At 41.0% G+C, this 12,843-nt stretch overlaps 1 protein-coding gene across 4 annotated transcripts in view; it reads left to right on the forward strand.

Annotated features, from left to right (window-relative positions):
* The window catches only part of LOC147731545 (dipeptidyl peptidase 4-like), a 688,588-nt gene that overhangs the window by 528,710 nt on the left and 147,035 nt on the right, over positions 1–12,843 (forward strand). For all 4 annotated transcript variants that reach the window (XM_086956608.1, XM_086956609.1, XM_086956611.1 and 1 more), the window contains one exon: positions 8,401–8,439. In XM_086956608.1, coding sequence (XP_086812734.1) covers positions 8,401–8,439 — 39 coding nt within the window. The remainder of the gene's footprint in view (positions 1–8,400; positions 8,440–12,843) is intronic.

Here is a 12,843-nt window from a genome sequence, read left to right on the forward strand (position 1 = left end):
ATCTCAAAATATAGTGAATTCCATCTTATTGCTGTTTAGTTTCAGGAAGGTATTTAACATTCGTTCAGCAACTCAGGGTCATGATGTTACGAGAGCATGGAAAGATGGAATGAATGCATGCGTGGATATAAAGATCTGTGGATCCACTGCATATGAAAAAAGCACAGCACAAAATTCCTAATCAAATGAGCTAGAGGGCAACATAGGTATTAGGGAGGGCATAGTCATGTGGTTTTACAAGGCTCCAAGGCCACTTGTGTAATAGTCAACAAATGAGGGCCAATGCCATTATGAGCAGTTCCCTAAAATTACTAAATCAGTTAGCATTATAGCAATATAGTATCCCTGACAATGTAGAATTTTATTGATTGATCATACAGGATCAGAGCACTGATACTGTTTGTATCTTGCATATGAAATAACTCATCAGAACCAAAAAGTGGTTGGTCTAAAGTTGACCTTGACAATGATCAAAGAAGTGATGTATATTGGAAAAATACTGCAATAATCTTGCTACAATGTTTTTGATAACATTCCCTCAGTTTCATAGATTGGAGAAAAGTCTAAAGTTGCAGAATTTTGTTGACCTAAGAGATTTATTCTTTAACAGAGGATGAAACTAGTCTTTCAACTATGACAGGACAATGCCTCGGATAAAGTGTGAGTTAGTTAGGTGGAGATAGTATGGTGCAATAATTAGTTCTGACAGTTTCAAATATTGCCTGGAAAAAAATCCCAAAATTGAGCAAAAAGAGCTCCTAGCTTAATGGAGCAAATCGTCTTTAAAAACATGACAATCACTTTAGGTTGACCTCTATATTCTAAGTGTGCATTACGTTTCCTATTCCTTGAAGCTTCTTGTATTGAAACTAGACTATTAGTATCTTATAAATAAGATAGATTACTAGCTTCAATATCTACAAATGTTTGGCAAAAAAATTGTACGAGCTGTTGAAGATTATCTATGACAAAGAAGAGGTCAGGATCCTCTGTACACAGTGTTAGAATACCCTCAGTAAATCATAAAGAGCCAAATAAATTTGCTTGTGTTAATTCGAACTAATATTTTGTACTTTCTTTATTGAATCTTCTATAGTACCCTATTCTCTGTACAATAGTGTGGGCTCCAGGGTTGCATCAATTTACAGGTTTTCTACTTCTCAATCAGCAGCTCATGTGAAAGCCAGAACATACATTTACTCTTTGACTAATTTACAGTCCCTACAGCTGACAAAGAAAGGGTATTCTACAAGACTCACATCTAAAATCAGCAAAGCCTTTGAGTATCTCACAAAATGTTTGACAAACTTAAAATGAATAAAAATGTCTGTTATATACTAACAAGTATATCTAGCAGAAAGTTGCCACTCCTGTAGCTAATTATTGATTGTAACATTTTTATAACACTGTTGTGTTTTCAGATTCTGAGTAGAACATTTATCACATCCACTTACCCAGTTAAAATTGTTCAGTTAATCTTTTTATCAGAGATGGTGCAATGCCAGCCTTCAAGACCTGAAGGAAAACGGGTGGATATGTGCGATCAATGTAAAGCTGCAAAACTTGTATCCAAATTCTGTTTCCTCCTAACGGTACCACCGACCACCCAAAGAAAGGTGAAAGGTTTGCCGTAGATCCTCAAATAATTTAAAATTTTTAGAACCCATTCAGAATTTAGGCCTGAACAATAAGTTGCCTCCTAATTACATTGGTTCCAATTACCGGAAAACTATGAATAACTTTGAAAGGCCCATTGTTGTAGTGCCTTTTATTTTGTTGATCTTAATTTCTTCTTGTGGACACCACCTGTCTAACCAAATTCTCTAAGATATGTTGAGCAGTTTTCTTTGTTTCGGCAGAACATCTGCTCTTTAAATCCTTACTTTTCAATTGTGAAGGCACTCGAGGAGAAGAGATGCACAATTTTCTTTGGTTGTTCGATGTTTTAAATCTTGGTTCAGGCGAGATGAGTGTTGTTGGTTACCCTTGAATTAGTGGGATAGACAGTCTTCATTAATCCGAGTGCTGATTTTCCAAGCTGGCCAATTAGCCCCAGTGCCAATGTAATTGACTAGTATTACGTTGAATTAGATGATGGTGCTAACATATAAAACCAATAAGTTATTTGATGTACTCATGATGGCTGCAGTCAAGCCACACCAGTTATCTACCCTGGTGAAGTTCAGTTACTTCTTGTTAGACCTGGCTGCCTTAGGGTGGTCTTCCGCCAAACGTTTCTTCCTACTCACCTCCCTTTGTTGACTCTGTGCACCTTACCACTGTTGCCTGTGCTCACTCCCTAAATCATGGTAACATTATCTTACATATGAGTGTCATATTTACTTTACTTATTATTCCCTATTAAAGTGGTATACCATATACCAGGGCTGGGAAATTAAATTCTACTAGCATTTATTGTCTCACCCACTTAAGTAGCCCCTCAATATATGTCCCAGGCTTGCCATTGCAGCCTGTGTGCACTATCAATTTGATGTAACAAAATAAAACGTTTGCAAAGCCTGAGACTCCATTTCAATACAAATAAGTCACCCATAAGGTATGCCCTAAACAGCCCATAGGAAAGGGTGCATTGTTTTCAAAGGTTTGACATGTCATTTTGAGTTTTACATGACCTGGTAGTGAAAGACTCACAACTTTGATTTTCACTAGTGTGAGACATAATTCTTCCATAATATAACTTTGTGTTTCTTTATCACATTTATTAAGTAAAAACGTTTGTTTAAGAGCAAGTATAAATCTCATGTTTGTTGTCTAGAGAATTTTAATTTGAAACCCTCTTTAATGGTAAAGTCAGATTTTAAGTCACAATTCTAAAAACCCCACTTTTAGAAAGTAGGAATTTTCTTGTCCTAACCATTTGGTGCCTGCAGCCTGTTTCCTGGGTCAGGTGACTCAGTGTAGTTAGCCTTTGTCTATCTCTTCCAGACAGCCACATAATAGAGAACTTGTGTGTTAGCAGTACGGGCCATCAAAGGCAGGATGAGTGGTGGAGCTGTGCACAGTCCTGCTTGCACTTCAAAGGCACTGCTTCAGCTCATACACAAATAACTCCACACTAGCCTACTGTGTCTGCAGGCACACTGGGACCAAGGCAGGGAGGCAGGAAACTCCAGACACTGCGGTGGGGGGAATATTCCAGAAGATTCTTCCACTTCAAAGGAGGCACAGGTATAAATATGGAACCCCCAGACCAATTCTTCAGTTTACTTCTTGACCTGCGGAAGACTCTCAGAACACTGCCCTGCTGCCTGTGGCCCATTGTGCACTTCAGAGGACTGCCCTGATGCACAAAGAGGACTGCCCTGCTTCCTCAAGCCAGTTTTGTGCCCTTAGATGACTGCCTTGATGCTTGAGGCTTGCTATCATGCTTGAACCAAGGTCTTCCAGAGTAACTCCACGGGCTAGTTGGCTGGCATCCTGGCCAAAGCCTCAGGGACATAAAAGGCTCCAACTATCTAGGCACCCGGACCTGGACCTGGACCTAGTCTGTTTAAATCCTTACCCTCCAAGTAGTGCCCCTCCAGTCCTAAATTCTTGGAAGGGTTTGCTGAATGTTCCCATAGAGCCCAAATCTAAAACTTGTGACGTTTCTGCTAAAAAGTTCTCTAAAAACCGAGAAGAGACGAAGACCTTCCTGCTTGCCGATCTACCCACTGTGTCTCACGGTCAGCCTGACTTTGCGGCAGCTCCTGCTTCATTCAAATCCACAGCAGCAAATCCTGTTCAGTGGCTCTTCACAGAAGAGTTTTAGGCGTTGTGAAGCGTTCATCAGCTACAGCCTGCAAGTTCATCAACTTCCAAAAAAGAGACTAACTCCGAACATAGAAATCTTCACCGCAACTTTGTCCAGAGTCTCCCCGAAAACTACCGTACTCATCCTACTTGGACACTACCAGCTGTCTTGCACTACTGAATGTAACCTTATCACACAGTTTTCTTCAAAATTTCTTCTAAATTCACTGGTAACTGGAGACAGGTCCTAATCCACTTTGTGTATCCGAACTATACTCCATCTGGCTTGGCTTACATTTTGACTGGGCCCCATACTCGCGCGATTAGATCTCTGCGGTTGAGGCTTTGATCTTTTAGATTACTAGATTTTGCTAAAAACTAAATAAATTCATAACTCTGGTTTGACTGATTGGATTTTTGTTGTTATGATGTTAAACAATTTGTTAAAATTTACTACATTTTTCTAAATTGGTGTAGGAGTTTTATTGTGTGTGTTTTCACTTTACTACTGTTTAAGTGCTGCATAAATACTTTACATATTGCCTCTAAGTTAAGCCTGACTACTTTAGTGCCAGGCTACTGGAGGGTTAAGCACAGGCTAATTTTGTGACTTTTTTGTGGTTCACCCTGACAGGGATTGTGGCTTTTGTTTAAATAGAGTTTCATCCCATCAACCAAAATGACAATTTCTCAAACTTCTCACTCTTCATTTTGAGTAATTGTGTTTTCACTTTCCTGGTGTACACAATTGAAAACATAAAAGGTCAACCCATCCGCAAAAAACCTTGTGCACCACTTCTTATCCTCCGTTGAGCATTTGGCAACAAGAGCTAATAGTTGGAACAATGACCCATGGATTTGAATTACCTGGGGGCACTGGATGTGTCTAGTTGACATCCAGGCATATGGGCATGAAGCTGCCTACCAGCCCGACAGGTCAGTGGAGGCCCTAGACTATACTCCCCTGGAAAGGAAAGCATGCCATGTTTGAAGATCACCCACTAACTAGTGGAAATCTCAGGGTCTTCAGTGCATCTGTAGGTGCTGTGGATGCAATGAAGACACAAATGATTGCCAATTGGTCAACTTGCTTACTTCAGTGGAGGTTCTACTGGCTCTGCCAACAGAAACATCTAACCTATTGGCTCATCAGCCAAAGTAGCTCGGGATTATTATGACTGTCATCTCACACTATTGAATGAGTGTCTACCATCACTCATTTTCCCTGCCTGTGTCTGCCATACAATGCATGGTGTAAACGGGTAGGAAAAATGTTAAATGTTCCTGCACACAGGAGAAAATGTTCCTGCACATCAGGCCACTTACTTTTAGTTCTGAGAAGATGAACTCCTCCTTTAAACATAGCTCATGCTGCGCAAACGTTCAACATTGTGAAGCAAGTCACTGTGGCAGTGACCCACTTTATAAAAGAGAGATACCTGCCGGCCTACAGGGATCTCTAGCTAAGGTGTTTTTTTCTTCACAAAGTAGGGAGAGGACATCCCTCACTGACCTGGCAAGAATTCCCACACCCACCAAAAGTTAAATACGGCCCTAAATATTTTGTTACAGAAGTAGTACCATCCCAAAAGCACACAATACATTTTCTTGTAGGTAGAATAATGGAGGTCTTGACCCTTTCACTGCCCATCCATTTCATTTCTTCTCAGCGATTCACTGGAATGCTGGGCATGTATGACCCAACTGAGTTAGAGATTGGGCGTTCAGTCCTTTCCATCTGTTGGAGGGAGTATGATGGGTCCCATTTTTGTAGATAGGCACGGACCCAAGACTTTCCCTTCACTTTTTGGGAATTGGTAAGGACCACTGCCTTCCCTTGAAAACTGCGGGAAAAAAGCAAAGCAAACTAATGATCTTATAGTCAGCTGTTTTCCTCCTACCCGACCTGTACTATAATCCAAAAAGGTGTCACAGATCGAGTTGTGGAACTAGGCAGAATACATTTTCAGGGAGCTTGCCATAATAGAAAAATACACTGCTAGTCCCCTGTTAACCGCACTACATGCTCAGCAGTAGTGCGCCATTCATTATATAATGAGGCTCAAGATTAGTCTCTTTAACAGGCTTGTTGGTAACACTGGTAATGTTTAGAACCAACGTGGCCTCAAAGAAGTGAATGACGACTGTCCCATGTTCTTTTTCAGTTTTTCTTAGGAGGATTCAAATGTCATTATATTGTTTGATGAAACATATACTCACAATAAACCCTCTCATGATCAAATTTAATTTTGAAATATTTTATTAGTATGTTATACTGCACTACTCAGCACAACTCCTTCGATGTTCACAGTATACCATGGAATGTGAATTGGTTGTATGATATGCATGACTTTGCCCTTCATTTTTCCAGAGGCACAGTTTTTACTAATGAGCAAATCTCTAGAGGGAGAGGTGTGGTGCAGTGGCCAGAGTAGCTGACTCCCGAGTAGCTTCAATCCACGGCGGCAGCTCAGCTCATCATCATGTGACTCTGGGCAATAGCTCACTTATTCTCGTTGACGATCCCCAGCACTTAAATCCCCTGAGGGGTGATAAGTCGTGCTTTACAAATCTGGAATTATTATAGTAGGCAGATAAAACTGATTATATAAATAACAAAAAAATGCCCTGGGTGCAATAACTATTGCACCTAACAATATTGGCACTAAGGTGGTCAGAATTTCTCAGTATTTGCCTATTTTAAATGTTTGGGGAAATAAATGTTAGTTTGAGGCTTAAGGCAATATAATTCATTAGTTTTGATAAATACTGAGCCATTTCTCTTATAAAACCCTGTCAAGTTGCATCTGATTACATATAACGGAGGAGTTGCATTTGGGCCACTCATAACCACTTTTCATTAACAATACACAGTTGTAATAGCTGTCCCAATTTAGTTCCAGTTCAAAGGGAAACAACCTTTACAACGCAGTCATTACATCGCACTACCTTTACAATGCCGTCATTACAACACAACATCCTTTACATGGCATGCCAATACAACACAGCCATTACATCACATGTCACTACAACCCATGTCATTACAACGCATGTCACTAGAGCGCATGTCATTACAACGTAATATAAGGTAAGTAATGGGGAATAGTTATTTTTACCCCTCCCCAATCCAACACTTGCCCTACTGTTGGACTCACTGGAGTGGGAATAGTCATTTTTACCCCTACACTATCTAACACTTACCCTACTGTTGCACTCACTGGAATGGGAATAGTAATGTTTACCCCTGCACTATCCAACACTTACCCTACTGTTGCACTCACTGGAGTGGGAATAATACATTTTACCCCTACACTATCCAACACTTACCCCACTTGTGCCCTAAAATGAATATGCGTTGTAATGGTATGTGTTGTAATGGTACGCATTGTAATGGAGTGCGTTGTAAATGTAGGTGCTAAAAATGCGTTGTTATGGCATGCGCTGTAAAAACATGCGTTGTAAAGGATGTTGCAATGTAAAAACTGTGTTGTAAAGGCATGTGTTGTAAATGTTTGCGTTGCATTGTCATACATTCCAGTTTGGATTGGCTCCTCCCATCTGTTTTATATTTGTGCTCTATTCATAGTATGAAATAAGCTTTAACAGCCTTCAGAACTGATCAGATTTTAGAGGATGAAGTTTTGAAACATTTTACAAGAATACATTTTCCACTTACATGCCACACACCACGTCAGTGTCCGCTCCTGCCCATCCCGACGTTGTCCGGGCACTTACACGCCACAGAGCGAGTCAGTGTCCGCTCCCTCCCGTCCCGACGTTGTCCGGGCACTTACACGCCACACACCACGTCAGTGTCCGCTCTCGCTGACGCTAGACGCACACAAACATGCGGGGTACTTACACGCCACACACCTTGTCAGTGTCCGCTCCTGCCGATGCCCCAACGTGATAGAACGCTATCCTGAAGCCGATGCTGCAGGCATGAGTATCAGACTGCAAACGCCCACAACGCTAAACGACATGCCCAAAAAGGTTTCAGCTCTCTCTTTATAATAGTAGTATAGATATAGATAGATTGCTAAAATAGTCTGGATTTGTCCCAAGCGATAAATAATGTCTCGGAAACACACTTTGAAGGTGGTACTGTTACTTTATTAAATAAACCTGAAGCAAATAGTTTTTTGTGTGCAGAAAAATGCTTTGGAATAATTACCTTAGAATTCTGGACAATGGACTACCTGCGAACTCTGATGAAAGTAGTAAAAACTAAGGGCCTGGTTTAGAGTTTGGCGACAAGTTACTCCATCGCAAACATGATGGATATCTTGTTCTCCTTATTGCAAATGCTTAGGATGTGCTTGTAGCAAGAGGATGGGATATCTGACACATCTGTCAAACTCTAAATCAGGCCCTAGGTCTGTGCAAAGGATGTTAAAATGTTTTCACTAATCTGTTTGATTGTTAGGCAACCTGGAAATACCGTAAACCTAGATCCTCGGCACTGTCTGTGTGTTTTAGGCGAATTTACTTTGTCAAAGGATATTACTTACATAGGAAAATTAAAAAAATATTGTTTTGCTTATGGGACTTTCATTTCATTTATCAATTAAATGTAATTATAATTGTGATAGTTAATTATCTATTGCACCAAATTTAAAACACATGCTTTGTTTTATTATTCAATAGACAATCAGAGAAGAAAGCACAACTGGCTGGGTTGGAAATGTAAGTTTGAATTTTGATGAAATGTATTTTAAGTAAGGATTATCTGATGCCAATACGTTTTTCTCTTGACTTGAAATAACACATTATATAAGTGTGGAAGATGTTTTGACAGTTGCATTGGCTTTACTGCACTGGCTTACTTGTCCTGTCTTGAGAAGTCTTGTTTAAACAGCATAAATGTGTGAGATGTTTAATAACTAGTTCGATAAAACCTCCATCAATATTATATTATCATTCCTACTGCTCTGATAAAGGACACACATGATCTTGATCAGCTGAATAGTTTTGATCTGTTTATTCATTTGTTTATTTATATATTTAACAGTTTTATGTAGCACTCATTCACTGCGAAGTATGTAGGTGCTTTACATTAAACAGTCAAATATTACAATGAAAGATCAAATAACTGTAAACACTTTTAGTCAATTAAATAATAGTCAATATGTGCAAAATCAACCAATTTCATTTTAATTCATACTGCGAGAGTCCAGATAAACAGTAGAAAATCTGATAGTGTGAAGACAGTAAGGGGTCTATTACGATGGCGGGCGGACAAACGGGACCGACCACCATATGTGCGGCAGGCCCGTGATGCATATTAGGATGCACCTATCAGACTGGCAAGGGCATCCAGCATTTTTTACATTGCGGCGGGCGGTGCTTTCTACAGCACTCGCCGCAATGCAAAAAAGGCAAGTTGTGCATTTGCATGCACAATGTGACAGGCACCGCGCTCTGCCTGCCATGTTGTGCATGCAAATGTGCACCCCCCAACACAATGGGGGCCCGCAACGCCGCCATGGAAAGGCACATCTCCATCTGAATTGTAATATGGATGGCGGTGTCTTGCAGACCCCACCACCATATTCAGTCCCTTTTCTGCCTGGTCGACTCGTCTACGGGTGGAAAACTGGCAGACAGACTTTCTGTCTGCCGGGGTCCCCCCGCCATCATAATATGGTGGAGGGAAATGGGAGGCGGGCAGTAGATAATGGCGGGCGGATCACCACCACCATACAGGCCAGGGCGATCCGCCCGCTATTAAAATAGACCCCTAAGATACGTGATGCTTTAGAGAGGTTATTGAGGACTATGTTAAGAATGGTCTTAACTAATCACAAGTAGAAATGCATAATGGTCAGGAACATGGCATAGATGACTATGGTTGCATCTGATATATTCACTGGCTGATAGTTAAACGAGGTGGTTGATTGATGGGATAGGCCATTACAATAGAGAGTGACCTGTAGAGTCAAGACAGAGGATAATAGAAGTTGGAAGAGTTGGACAGAAGCGCTGTTAAAGCACAGCCCTTATAGACAAGGTGTATACACAAAATGTAAGATTATCAGGTAGGACAGGATAGTTGAGAGGACAATGAAGTATTACAATTACATGGAATCTGAATAGGTCGGTGTTTAAGTGCTGGCAGAACAACAGTAAGGCGGTTTTTCAAGGGGTGCTGGGAGAGACCTCTGCAGGAGAGTTCCAGATCCTGGAAAGTATTAATGGTGTGCTCATGTTGCTCCGAAGCTTGTGATTTGTAATAGAAAGCTATCTTTCCCTCTGAGGCCTCCCTAGCCTCTTGGTAATTATAGAAGGTTTTAGAGGTACTGAGGGTTAGTTAAGATATCTTCCTTTGGAGCTTAGGCAACTCAGTTTAAATGTAACTTTTGCCTCACTGTGTAACCAATACAGATTGATGACAGTCAACGTGATATAGTCATACCTCTTGGAGGAAGAGAGAATTCCGTTTAGAAAGTAGAGATCACCTTTCAGAAGGTAGTAGCTGGTTTCTGGTAGGCTTGGTAGAATATCATTGCCAAAGTCGAATCATAACAAGATTAAGGCATGGGCTGATCTAACTTTTATTTTGTATTATTGCAATGCATATAGCTATGTATTTAGTGCATATATGTTATACTTATAGTGAGTGTTCAATGTGCATATGTGGAATGCATTTCATTTCAGTTGATATGCACTCAGTAAGCAATGGAGTGTAGTTTAAAGCAGTATTAGCCATTCAATGGCTGATTATCTGAATATTTCTGTGAGCCTCCCTGTTCGGCTGCTTCTTTCAGCAAACTTTGTTTTTTGACTTAGTGCCAATTGCCTCTGAAACACCATGTTTTGTTATGACTATCTTTTACTTGGAGTCCTTGCTCTGTCCCGGGGCTTACTAGTTTTACCTTGGCTCTTTTTCCTATGCTGTCGAAAGCTGATTGACTTGTTTTTGATGAAGGAGTCAGTGCTCTCTTGATTCTCTCTACACTCCATTGCTGCAGTTTGGCTTGTGGGTCCCCTATATTGGTTACCAGCAAAATTAATGTTGTTTCTGCGACAGGACCACCAAACTTTGGATTGGCTCCTGATTCTTCCATTAGGCATTTGTAGTTGAATCACATGTGACTGTAGTCTACTTGGTTCATTCTCCATTAGCTGATACAGAGCCAGTAGATGTAGTCACGTTCCCCTCTTCATTGGCAATAAAACCAACCGATACAACTATCCTTATTTGGAATAGTGCTGGAATAAATTCAAAACTAGATGATATGGAGTAGGGTCAATTCATTGATGGTCATGAGATTTGTCTTTTACAGGAGACCTGGGCTGCTGAAAACATTCATAGAAGTAGATTCAATAGTTATTGTGTCCTCTCTGTGAGGTCCCAGCAGGTGGCATTCTCATCTGGTTGAATATTGCATTGTCTTTCTCCATAGTAGAGCTCCTACTTGTGTCACCTGACATCCAAGGACTGATTGTTACATCATCAAAGGGAATATTCCTTTTGTTAATTAAATCTATGACAGGAGTTCTGGTAACCAGAAGGAATCTTACTCTAACGCTTATTGGATGACATCTTAGCTCCTTATAGCCAAACCCATCACGTCATTTTGGCAGGTGACTTAAACGTAATCTATGAACCCAACAGTATTTTACAGAATTCATACCGTGATGAAGACTTATTGTGAGGAATTCCCAAGTTAACATCCCCTGCAAGAAGTTATCTTTCCAGGGTGCTCTCCAAATGGTGGATTTATCCCTTACACACAGTCTGCATTTAATGGCTGTTCTTCCTCAGATGTGTCCCTCACCCCCACCTTTTGGGGAGGGACATACACCAGCCAAATTGATTACATCATATTGGATATTAGGATATGGTGAGTCATGCAGGATATGATAGTGGAGATAGGGAATAGAGTGACCATAAGCCACTGATTTTAACTGTGTGGGATCTCTTACCATGTGTTACAGAGACATCTACTCAGGATATGAATTGGAGGTGAATAACAATCATAGAAATGTGAAGTGGGAGGGTGTTTTTTCTTCTCCCGAAGTGGTTTTGCATATCTATGACAAAGGTTTACCCACATGGCTGATGTTCAAGAGCTGAGGGAATTATGAGAGAATTATAGTTGAACACCCTAATTTATTTGATGGGCTTAAAGATATTTTGGTAAAACTTTCATGTAGACCCATGGGAATGGCAAATGAATTGTCTGTTTTTCACCAGAAGGCAGGGAGGCAAACAACAGCATGGTAATGCATTAAGCAAGGAGGTATAAGATTAGGGAGTTGAGAATCCAATACAAGGCTGCACTAAGATCAGCTAAGGCAAACTGGGAGAGTAAAAAAATGGGATGATTTGTTTGGCATTAAAAAAGGAGGTATATCAGTTGAGAATCCAATACAAGGTTGCAATAAGATCAGCTAAGGCAAACAGCGAAAGTTAGAAGTTAGGCCCACTGAACAAAAGTGTCAAGATCCTGACTGTGTCGATGATGTCGGAGAAGATGCGAGTGCAGCCGAAGTGATGCGTCAGCATCAAACTTCGCACTGGCTACCATGCGCTGGACTGTACAATAGCTGCAATGCTTTGGCTTCGATTATCGCAGGGCTTGTGATGCAGAGTTGTCATCATTGAGACTGTCGTCGAGGAGATACAAATGCCCGGGGTAGAGCGTCACACAGTGCTCGTTTTAAAGGCGATGCATTGGGTAGATCCATACAGCAGAGGCGATGCGCAAATTCTGGTCACGTTACAGGGGTAATGCACCAATCTCAATCCATGCAACAATGTTGATGCAATGGTTCGTGCGAGGTCTAGCAGAGAGCATCTTGTACATGAGGACATTCTGTGGAGGCCACCGGGATTCAGACTGTATGGAGCCCTTGACGGTTGCACTCCCCAGAGTGCAACTCTACAGGCCGTTTTCTCACACTGATCGCAGACACAGCTGGAAGCACAGTCACGCTGCCATCAAGGTTGCTTGGAGGTGAGGCCTGTGACAGCTGAGGGCATAATGAACTATTTGTAAAGATGGCAACTGAAGTGAGTGCACAGTCAGCTACAGACAACTCATATATTAGCCAAGCAAAGTTTAGACTTTGAATGACACTGCC

The sequence above is a fragment of the Lissotriton vulgaris genome, chromosome 2_1, assembly GCF_964263255.1.
Source record: "Lissotriton vulgaris chromosome 2_1, aLisVul1.2, whole genome shotgun sequence".
NCBI classification, from domain to species: domain Eukaryota; kingdom Metazoa; phylum Chordata; class Amphibia; order Caudata; family Salamandridae; genus Lissotriton; species Lissotriton vulgaris.